Source organism: Branchiostoma belcheri, unplaced genomic scaffold, assembly GCF_001625305.1.
Source record: "Branchiostoma belcheri isolate BF01 breed outbred unplaced genomic scaffold, Haploidv18h27 scaffold10, whole genome shotgun sequence".
Classification (NCBI taxonomy): Eukaryota; Metazoa; Chordata; class Leptocardii; order Amphioxiformes; family Branchiostomatidae; genus Branchiostoma; species Branchiostoma belcheri.
Genome location: NW_017802380.1, coordinates 2,496,881 through 2,516,276, shown reverse-complemented (window position 1 = coordinate 2,516,276; position 19,396 = coordinate 2,496,881). Strand labels below are relative to the sequence as shown.

The 19,396-nt window shown below is 43.9% G+C and overlaps 1 protein-coding gene across 2 annotated transcripts in view; it reads right to left on the bottom strand.

Annotated features, from left to right (window-relative positions):
* Nucleotides 1–19,396, bottom strand: part of LOC109471760 (leucine-rich repeats and immunoglobulin-like domains protein 3) — a 48,587-nt gene that overhangs the window by 6,943 nt on the left and 22,248 nt on the right. For both annotated transcript variants that reach the window (XM_019771119.1, XM_019771127.1), the window contains exons 6-17: nt 18,310–18,384; nt 11,081–11,218; nt 10,529–10,669; nt 8,259–8,402; nt 6,130–6,201; nt 5,806–5,877; nt 3,176–3,319; nt 2,781–2,861; nt 1,972–2,273; nt 1,496–1,632; nt 991–1,171; nt 354–635 (exon numbers count right to left, since the gene is read on the bottom strand). In XM_019771119.1, coding sequence (XP_019626678.1) covers nt 354–635; nt 991–1,171; nt 1,496–1,632; nt 1,972–2,273; nt 2,781–2,861; nt 3,176–3,319; nt 5,806–5,877; nt 6,130–6,201; nt 8,259–8,402; nt 10,529–10,669; nt 11,081–11,218; nt 18,310–18,384 — 1,769 coding nt within the window. The remainder of the gene's footprint in view (nt 1–353; nt 636–990; nt 1,172–1,495; nt 1,633–1,971; nt 2,274–2,780; nt 2,862–3,175; nt 3,320–5,805; nt 5,878–6,129; nt 6,202–8,258; nt 8,403–10,528; nt 10,670–11,080; nt 11,219–18,309; nt 18,385–19,396) is intronic.

The following is a 19,396-nucleotide window of genomic DNA, read 5'->3' as shown; positions in this document are numbered from 1 at the left end:
GGGGTTGCAAGTGTCAGTTGTGAAAATCTTGAAAATCATCTACCAATGCATTTTACTTCGGAACCCTTTTTGGAAAAATCTGCCCAGGCTCTTAAATGAAAAGAAATACAATACAAAACAATAAGAGAACTTAAGACTCAAGAATCATTTATTGATCTTTTACAGTGAACAACAAGTCACTGAATTGCAAAAAAATGTACATTTCTTTAAAGGTACACAAGAGTATACACTATTGCACATTATAAGTTAAAATACATAAACACTAACAAGGATGCATAAAATATAATCCCAGGAGAGAGAATCCCAAGAAGAGGCTACAAGAAATGTGCATACAAAGAATTTCCTGTACTTACCTAGTACGGTGAGGGTTGCATTGGCTGTGATGGTCCCTGCATCGTTGGTGGCAGTACACGTGTAGACGCCCATGTCGGAAGTCTTCACCTTCACGATGAAGAAGAAGTCGTCTTCCGGCATCATGTGCATCCGCCGTTCCCTCGCCGCCGGGAAATCCGTTCCCCCATCCTTCTGCCATGCGATCTGCGGCGCAGGCTGGCCGATCGCGGCACACTGGAGCTTCGCTGTGCCGTCGGCTCGAGCGGTGAAGTCCTGAGGTGGGTTGGTGAACTTGGGGAACACTGGTAGAGAAAAACAAACCTTGTCACTCCGATGAAAATCTTACACAATAACAAGGTGGTCAAGAGCATTAGATACCCTCTTATCAGCAAAAGCACAATATGAATAGCGTAAGTCTTTCATGCATTAGCATATTTTTTCTGCCTTCAATAATTTTTTCCATAGCACCAAACCTACTTTCTTAGATTTTTGTATCTACATCTTACCAATCTATATCACTTGATACGTCAAAGACCTCCAGGTAATGAGATACACGAGGAAAATGTTACAAAAGCAACTGGATAGGTTTTGAAAACCAGTTGCTTGAGTAACCATTTTCTTCCTAGTTTGTCTCTTATTTTGAACCAACAAACTCACCATGCACAGTCAGCTTGGCCTTGTTGGAGTACAGGGGGCCAAAGTGGTTGGAGATGACACACTGGTATCTGCCCTCCGTCGAGTCGTCCACGTTCCACAGCTTCAGGATGGACGTGTACTCCATCACGATGTTACCGTCGGCCATCGTCGCATAGTTCTCAATGTCTGCGTTCTCAATGACCTGTAGGCAACGATTACAAGAAGTGTTAAGTCTTGTCTTGTCTTGAGAAGATACTGTTCGAGAACCCTCTGTTGGGGTAAGACACACAGGGGTAGAGCGCTGTGTCGTTATTGTTTCCTCAGGTGCAGGAGTACGGCTTCCTTGAAGTTGTCATTGGCACCACTCTGGTATCTATCTCAATGTCATTGCATGGCGCTCGATGCAAACAGTTCTTGGTTATTTATTTCCAGTGGGGCTAATCACAAGTTTTGGTATTTTTTCTAATAACAAAGCAGTCTTTTATATGAGCAGCTTAACAGTCTATTTCTATTCAATAATACCGACCTTGTTGTCGTGCTTCCATGCGAAGTGCATGGGAGAAGCTGCGATACTGGTGACGGCGCAGAGCAAGGTGACGTTGTCTCCCCGCAGAGCTGTGGTTGTCTTTGGGTGGGTGGTGATGGTGGGCTTGGGCTGGTCATCTGTGTGGGAAACATAGGGAGAATGCATGGTTTTAATGTCTTCATTTTCATACAAGAGATACAGAATCAAGAAACTATGAAGTAGCACCTTTTTATTACTTTTTATAACAGTAAAATGTTGAAGAAATTCCTGTACATTTGAGAGAAAGATTATCCTCCATGAAGAGTTCATGGTGGTTGTGGTGTGGGCTTAGTGTTTGGTGCCCTCTTCCACTACCGACATGCCAAATTTTAGGCAAATCTGTCAAAAGGATTCATAGGTGCGAAGACACAGTACCAGACAAAAAGGAGTACGGAAGTCTTATCTTACTTCTTAGTGTGTATAAAAAAAACACCTACCACAGGTAAAGTCCTTCACTTGCAGTATGTTGACGCCCCTGAGCTCCTCCGGGTGGGAGCACTTTGCGTCCACGGTGTTCCCGAAGCCGCTCTCCTTGAGGAAGCGGGGCAGCCACTTCAGCTGGCAGTCGCAGATGAGGTTACTGGAGTTCATGCGCAGCTCCTCCAGCAGCTTCAGGCCAGCGAAGGCGTCCGGCTGGATGGAGGAGATGTCGTTGTCGGTCAGGTCCAGCTTGCGCAGACCGTCCAGCCCGCTGAAGGCACGCTTCGCGATGGACTTGATGTGATTCCTGTCCAGGTTGCTGAAGGGGAGACAAATGACATGTCAGTCATTGTGTGTTTAGTGTTGATTTTGTGACGTAAATATGTCTTTTTAGATGTATTTACTGTACCTTTTCTGTGACATGTAATTATGTCATTTTAAATGTATCTGTTTGAGCCTTGGAAGCAGGGCTAAAAGGTTTAGTAGTAAACTAAATAAAAAGGTGTGATCACCAATTCAATATCTTCTATCAGTATAACGACTCTTGAGTTCAGTTGCTACAAGCATGTATCTTTAGATGCTCTGGACTTGAATGTTTTACATTGCAATTGACCCAGATGGAGGCCTGGCGCACCCTGTCTTGTATTATTATTCTTGTGACCAACCAAGCCAATGTCGTTATCTTCTATCAGTATGACGGTCGAGTTCAGTTGCAACATTCATTTACAAACACTCTTGGCTTGCATGTTGGTGAAACATCTTTCAATTTCCTTTCCTTTGATGAGATAGTTTGGCTCACTGACAAGGAGGAACTGATGATACTTACAGCTTGTTAAGAGCACGTAGTCCAGAAAAGGCCCCATTCATGTCTTCGATTGCCCAGGAGATTTCATTGGACTTCAGTTCTCTGTGGGAGCAAAAAAAAAGATGTAAGCAATTTGCCTAACTCATCCAGTATATTTCTGCCTAACTCAATGGTGTAATATCATCTTCAATACTAGAACCAACGGTTCTGAATAAGAAACCAAACCCACTATCAGGACTTCTACTTGTAGCTAGAACCTTGCAGTTGCTGTACACCAATGGTTAGCTAGGAGTGTTATTTTAATGTTACAACCCAGGCTAATGTTTACATTAGCACATTATAGAGAAAAAAAACTTTATTTCTGTTATGGCACCTTTAATCATAACAAGTTTTCAGACAGACAGAGAGGCACTTACAAAGTCTGCAGAGAGGACAGCCCCTGGAAGGCCCCCTCAGCAATGTCACAAATCTTGTTGTTGCTGAGGTCGAGGAGTTGCAGCTTGGAGAGACGCGAGAAGGCGCCGTTTTCGATCGCTATCAACTGGTTGTGGGACAGGTCCCTGCCAAGGAAAACAAGGTCTTGGTTACACGCCGGAAAGCAAAACAAAGCACAACACTTACTTTATTATATCAACCTGCAAGGTTAGCAGAGGGGAGGGGGGAGCCGTCAGCACTCGACTTAAATCTCCACCTCACTTGTCGTGTCCGCTGCGGAAAGTTGGCAAACTTACAACGCACTCCTGACAGAGAACTGTACATCATGCACAACTTTCCAGCTTCTCAAAACACAACCCCAGACATTCACAACACAACACCACCGAAGGCTGGCTTTCTGTAACCTCTATATTTTGCACACCTATTAGATAGTGATCAGTTGACTTCAAAGAACATAGCGATCCCTGACAGACTTTGGGTGCGACAAAATGTACTCTCTAGCGGACCAACTCTCCTGACATGTTATCTCTCTATTTGTCCAATTTCAACTCTTTCCAGACGCCTCCCGAAGCCTGGTAGAGCCTAGGCTTTCTGTGCAACAGGACTGGCTGGCATTGCATGTTTGAAATCAGGAAACTATCAATTGATAGGGTATCCGTGTTCTATTCTGGTTTGTCATTTTACCAGACAATGCACGAGTCATTAATAATACAGGGGTATAAGCTTTCAGGTTATCTAATGGATGCTCAAACATAATGAGAAATGAATGTGTATGGACCGTATAAAAGGTCATAAAACTTGAACAATAAATTTCCACTTAATACCGCATAAACCTGTCCACATAAACATGATACAAAATGGCAGGTACTCCATAAGATACCTCTTGTTATTTTACCAGTCATTACTATTTAGCTCAAGGAATGATTTGTAAAAAAAAAAATAGTGTTGAAAACAAATTCTTAGGATTTTCTTTCTAGCAGCCAGCGTCTTTTGCTAGTGTACAAATCCTCTGGTCAAATACCAAGATGGTTTTCTCACTAAAGCAGCGAGGGTCCCCGAATCTGTCAGAAAGATTTCAAATGAACGTATTTCAAACCCTGTGGTATGGACTGTCCAATTTCCCCTTTAGCTTTTCGCTGGACCCCCCCTAGAAAGCGACCCAACCCTTGTACATGGGAATGTTGCAGCTGGAAATGCATTTTGCATGGTGCCCAGTAACTTGGCAACAGGTTAGGGGAACTGGGAGGGAGGGAGGGAAGTCGGTGCGATAGCCGGTGGATGGACAAAAACAGGGTTCGGCTTGGGTCAGTCCAGGACAAAAGGGTAAAACGTTGATGGATGAAGTGGGAAAATGATCAGGAACAAGTCATGGACACAACACAGTACCCGGGAGCTCCTAATAGCCTCACATACTGAGAAATATGAATAGGGTTCCAGCCCACTGCAAAGGGCTTCTCTGTGTCCCGGGAGATAGCTTTTGTCTCTCGGGGTCATGGGTCAAACTTGAGGTGAATACAACACCATACACATCTGTCACCCCCCACGGTGAGTGGGGAGTGCCCACCTAGGGACTTGTAGTAGATTTAGTGGGGAACAAACCACTTGTAAGTTATAGGGAGGTTCACGGTAATGAAGATTTCCGTTTCGGAAATCTGGACCAATTTCAAATAAGACATTTTTCTGATGTGCAATACACATTTTCATACACAAACATATGTCCAGTGTGTGTGGGTGCCATCAAAGGAGTCCCTGATTTTCACAAGAAAGCAGGCCATCACAAAAAGGGAAAGCTACCTTTTCACATGATAATACGCCAAGAAATGCATGCAAATTGGAGGAGACAAGCTCCTTTTCACCGCAGGCCTGACCAATTGTCACTCTCACTTGGTCCGTTATGCTGAAGTCACAGAATGCTTTCAGACACAAAGGGGTTCAGAAGAATGCGTCTACATAGACACCAGGGTGTCCGATTGTTCCTTTTGTTTTCTTTCTGACAGGGAAGATTTCCTCCCAATTAATATAACGATTTCAGCTGATGTCATGCAAATGAGGATTGAGTTGGGTGACAAAAACTAATGTGTTGTATTGTCTCTGCAGAGTGGTCACGGGGTGTAAAAGACCCAAGCCAAGTTGGACAATGCCCCCCCAAGCCTGCACATGTTCAAAGTCAGCCAGCAAATCAACTTCTGTGTTGCTCTCTTCGCATTTCGCCCCGAATCAGACTACTGACCCTTCGACCCAGAACGTACTGACATCCCCAATTTTTCTTTGACCTCTGGTAAGATATGGCAGACATAATGGAACCGGCGTAGGTGGATCAATGTTAGCACTGGCCCTGTCAGTACATGACTCAGAATTACTGTAAAAAAAATCCTACATTCTTGGCTTATATCGAGTGTCTGCCATCCCATCCATAGTTATGTTAGTACTGTTCATAATGGCTTTCCATATCCACTGAAAGAGCAATTCTCAAACACAGCAACGGTCTGTCTTTGGACTGCCCTGCCATTCCACGTACATGTGTAAGTGGTGTGTGAGTGGAATGGAGTGAAGCTAGTTGAGAAAAATATCAATATCACTACGAGGGGAAACAGTTGTCAATACTACTTACAGATGCCACAGCTCCTTGCAGAAATCCCAACCCTCTGATTCAATGACTTTGATGGCATTCCGGCTCAGAGTCCTACAAGGAATACAAAACAAGATGGTATCACACACAAAATCTGGACAAGAAGTGTTGCATCAAAAAAAAAAATATTTAACAGCAAACTATTTATCATTGCCATTTCTAAAACAGGTATACTTCCGAAAATATATGCTAAATCCATGTCATAAATGTCTATATAACCAACGGATTTATTCAGTCATGTTTGGGCACCTGGGGCAAGCCCCGGGCAACGCAAACCAAATTTGGGAGGGAATCCAGAGAACTTACAGTTGCTGTAGCTTGGAGAGGCCGTAGAGCCATCCCTTGGTGATGGAGGTCAGGTTGTTGCCATCCATTTGGCTGTGGAAAGGGAGAGAGAGAGAAATGGGGCTACATTAGAGTCATGCCTGTAGGGCTAAACACCAGTCAATGCATCTACCTGTCAACAGTGGAGCTGGGGGACCTGCGGGTCTGAAATATCACCTTGTTACTGAAGCTTAGTCGATGTTACACCTTGCACTCTTTTTAGGTAGGATTTTTTTTGCTGCGAACTAACTTCATGTGTGGCTGTGTGTATTGTCCCAATGGAAAAACTGTTGAAATGAAAGTGCACTGAAGTGTAAATCGTCCTTTTTATTCAGCAACATATATGCTTGAATGAGCCGAATCATACGCATCACATCAGCGCCAAATGTTCCCATAGCATGCTATCAAAATGTTTTGTTAATCACGAGAATTAATTTCAGTAGTTTCAAATTCTTGCAAGTTGCAGCTTTCCATGGACACGTTTGAGACATGAATGTGTCCAGGTCAGCTAGCACACAAAACTATGAGAAAACTTCAGAACGTCTGGTTTGATGTTGTAAATCCAAATAAATACCAGTGTTTAGTCACAGAAAATTGTAACTTTCCACACAAACTCTCCGGTTTCCCAAAGCCCGAATCAGCCAACCACATCCTGTTTACCATATTCAGCACTGTCGGAAAAATGCCAGTAAGAGGGCCCAACACCAATGGGGACCTGTGGTATGCTTTTGCTTGTACTACACATGTACCAATTAAGACCCTCAAGCTACAATCGCTGAACAGGTGGCGTCCGCCGCCCGCGACCTTGACTGGTGAGAAAAAGCAGCAAACACGACCTTGTGTTGTCAAACTATCTTAAGAGGCAGCCGACAACAAGGCTTTGATTTCCCCCATTAGCGCCAACTCAACTCTGGACATCTTCTGCTCCATTACAGAACCGTACAACAGACCAGTTCACTACAGGCTTCCATGTTCAGCCTTGGCATTGAATCTGTCACAGATGCCTACTAGCCAGTTATAAAAGGCTTTCCTTGCCCAGGAGAAAACGTTCTAATTACCAACCTTAATCTACACGTTTGACATGACCAGACTTTAGTCCCAACTATGCAGATGCCAATACATTACAAGCTTTCGGCCATGCAACACATGCAGATGCAGCAGTATGCATCCCAAAGAGATGGAACTGCTCAGAACACATAATTGGACAAGACTGCTGGTCTTCCTATCCTATAAACATTTTCCAGTACCAATTAAATATGACCTTGGGCCCCAATAAGGCACTATCGCCATGATCTGAACGCTCTTTACTGTCTAATTTGTGCTCGAGCAGTCATTTATCAAGCTCTTCTTGTCATTAATGAGTATTTAAGCCAAGGACAGTACGGTCTTCATGGGCAAGAATTACAGGACCATCTATCTCCCATGTGCTCAAATTGGTTCACATTTACTGCCAAACTTGAAATAGGTCAGGACCCAAAAATAGAGACTCGGACAAAATGTGATGCAGAGAGAATAAACATTCTGATGAATTGCCTGCTCTTATGGCTTGTGAGCTAAGCTGTTCCACAGGAGATAATCCCAGGTTTAAAGACTGCGCTGTGCTGTGACAAAAGCATTGGACACAAGATGGGCCCTGCAGGAGGAAAACTGGGCATCTCCAGTTTCTTATCTCTTTCCCCCCTCCTAACCATCTGGTAGGGCCTGCGGTGCCACCAGCGTGAATCCATCTCTATGTTTGCATTCAACATTACTTTCTCATAGAACCAACAGGCTCATTTACATGGAACAGCACCGGAGGATTTTCTCCATTGGTCTCACATCGGGGGTTACCACAGGCTAGGTATCACTAGAATCAAAATATTTTCAGTCTAAACCTTCATTGACAGAGGAATGAGTATCAGTAACAGTTCAGTCATATTCGTTGTAGGCGGTCATACGATTATGATGCCATAGAATTTTTAAGCTCACTGTGACAGAATGGTCCACTGACATGGATCTAGGACAGCCATTTCTGTAACAATACAGTTGCAATTTGGAAGACACATACACAACTATCCTAAAGCATCCTAAAACACGGTTAGGCAGAACATCAGTGCCTGTAAGGTACTTACAGCTGTTGAATGTTGCTGAGTCCCCAGAAGGACCCGTCCATGAGTGTAGAGATGTGGTTCCTCCTCAGACGCAGCACCTGAAGCGACTCCAGCCCGTGGAAGCTCAGACCCTCGATCTTCTTGATACGATTTCTGTTCAGCTCGCTGAAGAAACACACAAGTTTCGTTAGATTAAAAAAAATATCATCATGATTCATCATATTGATACTTATCTACCTAAGAACCTTTCAAATAGTTCCTTTTGATTATGTTTGATAAATTAGCATTTCTATTTCATACAAGGGACAAGAATAAGAAATCATTGTGTCTTTTTGAGTTTGTTGTGAACACTGTGTTGTTTGTTTTTCTCTTGTCATGAAATCTAGAAAAGCACCGCGGAGAATGAATTCAGTCCTCCCGGAGATTGACGCTTTGCTCCACAATTTTGTTTCCCCAAACAACCAAAGGAAGCTTATTTTGCTTTCCTAAGGGGACTTAACGCTCATTTGAGCTGTTTTTCTATTTGGGTGTTAAGGGTGTGAAAAAAAATTTCAAAGGAACTCGAGCGTGCAGTATCAAGTCATGATCCTCAGCTTATTTTTAATAGCTTGCATGATTGCTATGCAACTGATCCAAACTGCCTACATATTTGGCATTGTCATAGATGTCCACAAGTCCAACAACGTCTTTGCACTTCTTTTTTTTTACTTCACGACTCAGGAAGCTTCAGCCAACCAAATTTCCTGGATGCAAACTTGTCAGCAAAATATAATCTTCTAAGACTTCCTTTGGTTCTGTAGACACAACAAGGAGGCCGTTGGACTAGACCCCAAACATGGGGGCCGTGGGGAGGGCAGGGGACTCCACTTGCACCTGTTTGGTCAGCAGCTACCAAATCGGATCACATTAATCATCCCTGCTGTGGACACGCTGGGCATGAGACTTGTCCCTCCTCTTCTACCAACCAACCCTGGACCTTTCTGTCTATCCCCGAACCCAACATCGTTTTGGCAACTACAGACCTACATACACAGGTCTAAGAGGGAAGGCACACATCTTTAACTTGTCGGCTTTGTATGTGTCAACTTCAAATCTTCTCAGAGCCCTCCCCCACTTCCTGAATGCCTGTGGGTAGGATATATGCTAACGTCTCTCAGTCTGACCACATTTTTAACTGGTTAGCCAGCATGGGCCCGTCCAAATAAGGCGGCTAACAGAGTTTCAACACTTGTTTTTTCCTCAGCGCAACCCATAATATCCACCCTCCCAACTGTGGGGTACCAGACGTATGTTGTTGGCAGGTGCTTGTCCAGATTAATATGAAAATCTGTCAATCTCGGGAGCTTTGTTGACAAGTGGAGTGGCTCCCCGGGCATGGCCACCAGTTTTAGCTATCAGCGCCCTTATCGTGTTCGCTAATTACGATAATTGCAGGGTACAAAAGACTCTGATCCGCCCCAGCCAAACTAGATCTTCCAGTTCAGGAGGCCAGGCCTTATCAAATGTCTCCGTTTCATCGCACAATTAGGCATATCAGAAGGTATCAGGACAGTAGTAACTCATCCAGCCCACCCCTGGTCACTCACATACCAGCCAGGGGACCTCAAACGTTTGACACATTCTTGTGACACCCGGCCACCGCTGCCATATTAGGTGCCACCTTTCAGCCCACCCTGCCCAAAAACCCAGGCCATGTGAAACAATATTCCAGCTATGTGCCCCGGGTTTTTTTATGACACGCCAAAAAACTTGCTGGAAGTCGTGACAGACGTTCTCCATTTTTGATACGCACTTGCACGTTGCGTGCTGTCTACGGTGACAACGTCCCTTTATTTCCACTGGTACATGACCCTGCTGTAACACCCTGATATTTGAAGAATCCCCTGTTTACTGCGCCGAGGTACTGCCCCATGTCCAACCATGACAAAGCAGCTAGGATGCAACATACAACAAATAAGTCTAAATGTCAGCGCCAAACACGACGGTAACATTTTCCCGAAGTTGGCAGAAAGTTGTGGGTGCCTGGAGGCTACAGGCAGGGATTAGCATAGCCAGGATGGCCACGGCACACTGTCTCTCTGGGCGTAAATCTCTGCAAATGCAGGGCCCATGTACACGCGTGACCCCTGCGTGGGCCCAAGCCTTTGCCTCCAGGCATGCATCCTGCAGGTGTGCATGTATTCCTTGTCTTGAGAAACTTAGGACGCTTTTATCTTCTACTACTACAAAAACACCACATCCTGTTGTCTCTTTATATTTATCTTAGGCGTTAAGAAATTCACAATACTTACAGGGACTTCAGTGACGGGAGTTTGAACATTTTCGGCGGGATTCGAGAGATCCTGTTCTTGTTGAGTCGGAGGGTTTCTAAGTGAGTCAGGTTGTCGAAGCAGCCTTTTGTCAGACCAGATATCTTGTTATTATTCAGATCCCTGTTAAGAACAAAAAATAATGTTAGTGGCAATGAAAAACTTAAGAAGCTAAGAAGTATAGGTCACAAAACATATTTTACAACACATAATGAGCACTACAAAGCATCAACGCTTCAACTAAAAATCCCCAGCCAAAACATTACTCTTCCCTAAGATGATCACATTCCCCTCACAAAACAACCTTTTAAAGACTTCTGCAGGCTCCCAAAAGGCCCTCTGATAAGAATCTTGGCAGTTCAGACTTCAGCAGTCTGACAAGAATTGGTGTCCACTTATCTAGAATTCAGTCCTGTCATGTCTACCCTGCCATCAACCCACCTACCCAAACACCCCCGGGGCAGGTTCTGATGGCTAACACGGTGCTAACAAATTGACTCCCGACTCATATCGCCATCTTCTGAGGACACTTACAGCGTATAAAGGGGGAGTCCGGTGGGGAAGGTGCCTTGAAGGATGGCCGAGATCTTGTTGTGGCTGAGGTAAAGCTGCCGTAATGACGTGAAGTTGCTCAGAACCCCGGGAGGAAGAGAAGATATCTGATTGTGTTCTCTGGAGAAAAAAAAACAAGAGGACGCAAATGTCAGTTTTACAACAAACAACTTCGCTTAATTTCATTAACTCCTACATTGTAGTAACACACCTGCACACCAGATCCTTTGTTGATAGTGTAGTGTTTGGACAGTGTATACCCGATCCTTGCCTTGAAGAAACAACTTTCAGTTACAGACTTCTGTCGACAATACTCAAAGATTACCAGTGACCCTAATACGACAAAGCTTTCTTGCAAACTACCAAAACATTCAAAATACAGAGATTTGTGTGAGAGGGTATAACAAACATATTTCACACCAAAAAAAGAATAAAACCTGGTGTACATAACAATCAATACAATCAACCTACATATCATCAAGCTTTGTAGAGAAATGTAACGTCTAGCTTTTTGTCCAGTGCATTTATTTTGTACCCTCTGAATCATATTTATGTGATGTTCTGTTCCATTAAATATGTCTATCTGGGGGAAAGCGTACCGTAGGTACACGTGGTGCTTTTAAACTAAAAATAACATCCTTGCCGAGTGCATTAGGGCTCTTTATCTAGTGATTCAACGTTCCCTCCGCTCCCTTTACACACCTCTCTGCAGTAAGAGAAGCCCGCGCCGCAAAGCACAATTTACCCATACTTCAAAGGTGCGTCCGTAGCGTGGGGAGACTTCCAGTCTCCAGCAAAGAGTCTGGGGTCAGAAATCTCATGTACCCACTGCCATGGCCATTTTGACAGACAGTCAATAAAACACCCCAGGCCAGCTGAGTCAAAGCTCCATCACAAAAACCCTTTCATTCATCTCTACCTAAGAGCTTTGGCCCCTACCCTATAATCTGAACCCTGCGCAACATTAAGTATCATTTCAGCAACAAAGGCAATTTGTTATTTGGTTCAAAAACGGATCACTTCCTAAAAGAAATCCCAGTCAGCTCCGAAAGCGATCGAACATCTAGCCATGTTACATAAATGACTCAGTGCAGTAACTTTGGTGAAATGTCAATACTTCAGTAAAATGTCAATAGAAAGGATTTTGAGACAGCTCTGTAAACATTAATAAGATCCTTTCGAGTATAACACAACAAGACATCTTAGTGACGCTTGAATCTCACTTCAATTATAGGAAACAACCTGGGCCTTTTCCTGACTAATCTGGCATCTAACCCTTCACATAAAGAGCTAACATCTGCTGACATCCCAGTCCTGTTCCCCCTACACAACACAAATAAACTCCGGTCTGCTTGGCAGACTTTCTCAGTTCTGGTTTCCCGAAAATATTTGCTAGCCATCAAAGGAACCCAAGTCTGAGGTTAATAGCCAGGGCTGGAAATACCGGGTGCATGTGCACCTTAGTGCACCCAAATTTGGAGCTGTGCACCCAATTTTTTTCTGTGGGTACACTGGAATATTATCGTAGGTTTACATAACATGTAAAGATGTCAAATGTATACTTTTAGTAGGATACAGCATATTCTTAACATTTAAGTGTCAGAAAAATAATAAAGCCATTGTTGTAAAACTTTTATTAAGAAACGAAACATAATTATTTATTGCTGAAATTGTAGTTATTCTATATTATATGGTGCACCCAAAATATTCTTTTGTGCACCCAATTTTTTAGGTTGGTTCCAGTGCATCTATTCCCAAAAATGAATCTCGAGCCCTGATAGCTCGCTCTGGCTGGATTGTTTTGAAGCCAACTGCTGCTGGAGTTCATGGATTTTCCCAACCTTACAATATTAGAAGCATCCCCCTAAGCCCAGGGTGGGGCACATGTGGAAACAAAGGCGAGGTGGGCCCTGTGTATTGATTGTAAACGGTTGACAGCAACAGCACAGGTGGTGGCGGGAAGGCAGCCATCTTGAATCTAACAAGGTGAAAGAGTTTCTCCACTTTATGAACGTCACTTGTTTCCCCACAACTGCCAGCTCCTGTTGTATGTCACCTCTAGCGACGGCAGTTTAAGCTTAAAGAGGTACAAATCTTTAAACAGGTCTCCTGTGGTGGTGTCCTAAAGACGGCACGCTCCTCGGAGGGGAGGGTAACCTGAGGAAGTTGTAGGTAACCTGAGTGTGGGGTGCTGCACAGGGGTTAGCCCCCAGCCACAACAGGACAAATGAAATAGCCCATTAATAACCAACTCAGTGGGACGTGCTGAAAACAAAAGAACTAAGTGCCTTACAAGGACCCGTGCCCTCTCTATCCCCCAAGTACTGACAGGTCATCGCTTCTAAGCAGCGAGCCACAACCCCGTCTTTCCGCACGCCTAAATCCGCCGACTGCTGCACGCCGCCTCGCCTCCTGAAGGATTCCGTTTCGACTAAATCCTCATTGCGGAAATATCAGATTCCGCGTCCAGCTGCTATTTTCACCAAACATCTATACAAACATTTGCCAAGGTCGGACAAAAGCCGATCCTTCAACAGTTTTCATTCATTTTCGGTTCCAAAACACTAAACATTGACGTCAAACACTCCATCTGTTGAGCTCTAACCCACAGTTTATTTTCTGTGATGCCTGTATTGCTGTATCGGCCATGAAAAGCTGGACATCAGGGGTTTGTTACCACATTTCAGGCCTGAGAAGTGCCCATGAGATGTCAGGCTGTGTTTAGCAGGGTTGTGTTTACCCTGTATCAGTTTGCCACCCTGGTAATCCCAGGGCCAACCTCCGCACCAAATTGTCCAGTGCAAAGTGGTTCTGCATGTGTGAAAAACTAGACTTAGACAAGAAAATCCACTACAGAGTAAAGAAACACTAACTGTTGGCTTGACCTAAGCCTAAACAGCAGAAATCCTCCAATTGATTGAGAAAAACTGTAATACCATTTTAGACTGAACACCTCTTTACCAGAATGTACAAACCAGTCTCTACCTCCTATTTCGTGGGCTTCTTTGGAAATCAGCCCTATTTGGCTGAAGGGATATCTACATGTAGTCAAGATTTATAAACTGATACATAAAAGTCCCATTTGAAATCACATTAATTTTCTCACACATTTTAAATTGTCTAAAGAAAGTTGCAGATGTTGCTACTGTCAGAAATCAAATCGAGATTGACAAGACCCTGATTGGACAAGCATATCTGAGTGACAGCCATCCACCATTCAGGTGACCCCATGCACAGATGGGGGATCAGAAGGTTCCGGACATGGCATCCCCAGGTACAGCCAGACCGTTTGATGAGAAACTCAGGCTGTAGTCTTGTCTCCTACGCAGGGCTCTAACCAGCAGCACCCTTTTTTTGTCAATTGCAGGAACTTTATCAGTTATGGCATGTGACAGACAATTTGTTTAAACCAATCCATCAACCTTGACGGATGAAATTGCCAAAAATGGTAGGGGAAAAATTTAAAGACATCGAAAGGACCACCAACAACCATGATTTGCCTCTAAAATGTGGGACATTTTAAAGGCGCTGGAAATCCAAAATGCCAGAACTTGCATATATTGTGACCTCGGCTGATGGGATGACCAAAAAAAGAAAATTGAGCTGGCTCTAGAGTCCAGGCTGCTCATATGATAGAGAACTATTCAACTGGAACAATTTTATGGGCCATGGGAGGAGACAAGCTCTTCCTACATAAGCCTGAGTAGACTACTTTTATGGACTGACCTATTACAAACCTATCATTACCCATCAGTCTAAACAAACTTGCTCATAAAAGAATTTACCCCCTAAATAGAAAGCCCAGCCCTGGCAGGGCTAATTCAATAAACACCTGTCAGATACAAGGACCATAAACAACCTTGTCTGGTTGCCTGCTTGTTTTGCATGTCACTCAAATGTGTGATGGAAAAGTGGCAAATGCAAATTTGATTGGTCTGCCAGACAGGACGGGACATATGAAGAAAGCAGACAATAGGACATGTGAAGAAAGCAGACAACTAGTAAGCAACTTCCATTGCAAAGCCAAATGACAATGGATGGCAGAATAGAAAATGTGAACTCGTGGATGGCAGTTACTCGTGCAATGGAAAATTTTAGTCAACTTTGTGAGGCAAACAAATTGTCAGGGCTTTATTTTACAAAAACAGTTTTGAAAGATTCCATTCCGAGTTTCAAAATTTTGATTCACGTACCCGTGGTTTAATGTTTGAATTTCTTCCCATCATAAAGATTGTAATCACCCGAACTTGCTAACACAGAAGGATCCTAAAGTGTGCCAAAGGTTAAAGACCCTCTGTAGTTCAAGTTGAAAGGGTCCTTATCTCCATGTTCTCGTTCTGCCAAGGAGGGCCTGTTCTGTTTCAAGTGTGTCAGCAATGAGCTCTCAAGAGGTCCCCGCCATTATTTTCCTGTTGAAGCACCCATGGCACACAATCACTCGCTCGTACCGGGCTAACGCTAGCTAACACAGTGGTGGAAATCCTTTTTTTTTTTCAGTGTTCTGCAACATTGCAGAATGTCAAAATTTTGTTCTGCAAGTCAGAAATACTTTCTGCAAAAACACACTTTAAAGTCTGGATCTAAACTCATGGCATGTACAAAATTGCATGTTGGCATACATTTTACATGTGATTTGAAAAATACATGCAGTCAGTAGTAAACACACAAAGCTTTTAAACACCATTGGACCCCAAGCCTGATTTTTTAATTCTGCAAATTTGCAGGTTGCTTAATTTTTCTTCTGCAATATTGAAATGTCTCTGTAAAATGCAGATGGGTATTTCTACCACTGCAACAGGAACATACCGACACCCTCGCTGTCTGACACTGTTATCTCTTGTCCAAATTCGCAACAACAAGGGGAAGCGGCACGTTAAGCTCCCTTGACGGACAAATCCGGCCGTCGCGTTGTTCCTTCCTCCGCAACTTGAATCTTTCTTCTGCAGATCTACATCGTTTGTCATGCATGTTTCCTGTGTGGGACATGGGCAGGAAGATCCAGCCGGCCCCGTGCCATCTGTTTCCCAGCTACAACTGTCTGTGAACTTCTTCCAAGTTCATACACATGTCTGGACCTCTAGAACCATCCAAACCAATTCTACACATACGGCCACAAAAGTTCATATTAACTGATTATCTAATGCAAGGAGCTGTCCCTCATTCTTCAAATCCCAGACACGTTTTATTTTTCCCAGCTACAACTGTGAACTTCTTCCCAAGTTCATACACTTGTGTCTGGAACCTCTAGAGCCATCCAAACACATTCTAGACATAGGGCCACAATAATTTATCTATTTTGGCAGATAATTTTTTAAAAAGTTGTGGTCAACTCAAGAAGCTGTCCTTCATTCTTCGAATCCTTTTCAATCTCGATCTTGCTTTATTTTTCGAGACGCGTCAAGGGGGGCATGGGTTTGGTATGCTGTCTGACTCAGCCTCAGGTTCACCCTGGCATACTACAATGCACCAGAGGATTGGCCGGCATTCTCCTGCCTGTAGCCAGGGCTCATCCCAACAAATTGGGAGATGACAACTGCGGCCGCAAAAACCGGCCACCCTGTTTAGATCTCAGCCACAGGTGAAGAAGAATTCACACGTCTACAACAGGGGAGACGGATTCCAACCGATCCCTTCTCTCCGCAGTTAGTCTGCTGGTGTCGCTCCCGAAGCATGCAGGTCAAGGGCAGCAGGGGGGTTTTAGGATATCTCAACCGGCCGAGGGATCAGCTATTTAGTGCCAACTTTAATCAGGAACTTTTGCTCTGGCTCGTACCAAATGCTGCTCCCCTACAGAGAGCCCTGCAAGTTTCGCTCCAGACACAAACGTCAAGTTTGGAGCCTTTCAAATGTGAGTGGAGTACGTTGACTTCACTACGCACCAGATTTATGCTCCCAGCCCCGGTTTTTACCAAAATTGCTCAACTGCAAGAATTAGATAAGTATAATCCATTTGTGCACACACACAGGTAGTCCTGGTGGACCCAATCACTGAAACATATACAACTGACAGGAAGTGTTGGAGATCAGGTTTAGAGGCCTCACAGGACCAGCTTCGGTTATGGACTACCAATACTGCCGTCCCCCTTGGTACATTAAATGATGCATACAAAGACACTAATCTACAACCGAATGCGATTTACAACACTGGAGGGGTGACCGTAGCTTCCAAACCCAGAGAGATCGGTCCCAAAGAGAGTTGCACCCAGAGTGCAACAGGCATTCCAAGGAGGGCTGTCGTAATTCCTCGCTCCTGTCGTGTTTGTAGAGTCACAAGTTCAATTTCTGCGATGGTACATGAAAGCTCGACGTCTGACTTTCCTGGGCTCTGATATCCGGCAGAAACGTCTGCCTTGAAGAATTTATGGTCACCGTTTGACTTCAGTTAAGAGTGACATCTTACTGCAAGCACCTCCAGAAATAACAAAGGGGCTACAGTTTTATCCCAACTCTCTGAGTTCCATCAAATGTCTCCTACGCAATTGTTTACTACTTCACAGCCTACTAGGGCCACTTTTCTGTGTAAAAACATTTGAAGTCTTAGCCAAATCCAGGAGATCATGACCCCCTGGGTTTCTTGAGATGTGCCTGATGATTGATGGGCCTAGTTTTTGCAGGTGGTCAGCACCAAGCTCCCCTAGCTACTACTCCCTGCTGGGCTGTGCTGGAATGCCAGGGAGCATCACTATAGCTGAGTATCCTGGGGGGATTCTGCTATGAAGTGGTGCATAAAAGGTGAGTTTATCACATGCCACTGGGCATCAAGGCTGGACAGCTACTATTTAGCCTGTCTAGCACAGTGTTAGGAATACCCTTCTGCCGTTTGCAATTTGCAGTGACATTTTCAATGTTGCAAAACAAAAAATTAGCAACCTGCAATTTTGCAGACTGAAAAAATCAGAATAGGGGTTCGATCATGTCTGTATATTGCTTGGTAGCTTTTGAGTTTACTACTGACTTTAAGCTATATTACTAGTTATGCATGTATGTTTGAATTCTGCAATATTGCAGAACACTGGGAAAAAAACAAGTATTACGACCACTGCTAGTGCTAGGTGATGCATCACGTTGGCAAAAATACACATTTTAGGTTACGTTTTGAAAACTGATACCAGCTGGTTATTTTCAACAACTGCTCCCCACCCCTTGATACTGAATAAGTCATGACGGTATATAAAGATACTTCTAAGTTTAATAATGTATGTTATACTTACAGGCTAAGAACGGTGAGGTTTGGAGCAAAGGCGCCAACATTCACGAATTCCGTCAGATGATTGTGGTCAATTTTCCTGCAAAAAAGTAGACAGAAAAAAAAGACACGTTCAGTACTGTTACCACATTCAATATCTTTTCAATTCTTTGTTACATCTTATACATATCTTTCATCTTTGTTCTTCAATGTTCAGACGGTGCGTGATCGATGACTTTGCCCTCCAGCTTCATAACTCATCTTTAGAACATGTGGAAACATAAGGTCAAAAGCTATGAAAATTTAATGGCCGCGCCAAGGACTGTGAGATATTCGTGAAGGCAGGTTTTGTTCAGAGAGGAGACTCAATGTCAGACGGTAACATTGACTGATATGAATAGTTAAACGAAAAGACACACACTTTAAGAATGTTTCCTGGTATATGTCCAGATAACCAGGCATGACAAATGCATACAAGATAAAACAGATCAATGCCTACAGGACTAGTAGCTATATATTTTAAGACAGACAAAAAACATGCTACTTTGTTCTGTTATTTTATATCCTTCACATATGTTGTTGGCTATATAATGGTACTACCAAAAGGCTAGCAAAGGTCTAAGCGTTTTTCCTGTCTTTCAGAATCCGATGCAGTGAGGGAATCGGAGGATTTCGCTGACCACAGGCAATTCCCCAAATACCCTGAAGTGCGACTGTGGAAATTAGTGGTCATTTGGCCACCTGTTCCCGGTCCCGGTGCCAGGCACCCTGACGCCGCCAGGATACAAACAATATTGGAAACTTGTCCAAATGGCTGACATCGCGCAATTCTTCCCAAATTACCCTCGGCAAAATTGGACGATTTAGAATGTGGCTCGGATAGCCAATCGATAGCCGGGCGGCCCAATCCTCTCGACTTGACCACTCGGTGTGACCTCGGACGGACACCGCCAAGGAGGACATGAAATATAGCCTGGGGAAAAAGCGTTCGGGCCCACTTTACAAAGCTGCGGGGCACTCTATCCTGGTGCGGCCGTAAGCCTATATCAGTATGTATTATCCCCTTGATTGGGATATGATTGCCTTACAGAGGATCCCACTCTTGGCCAGAC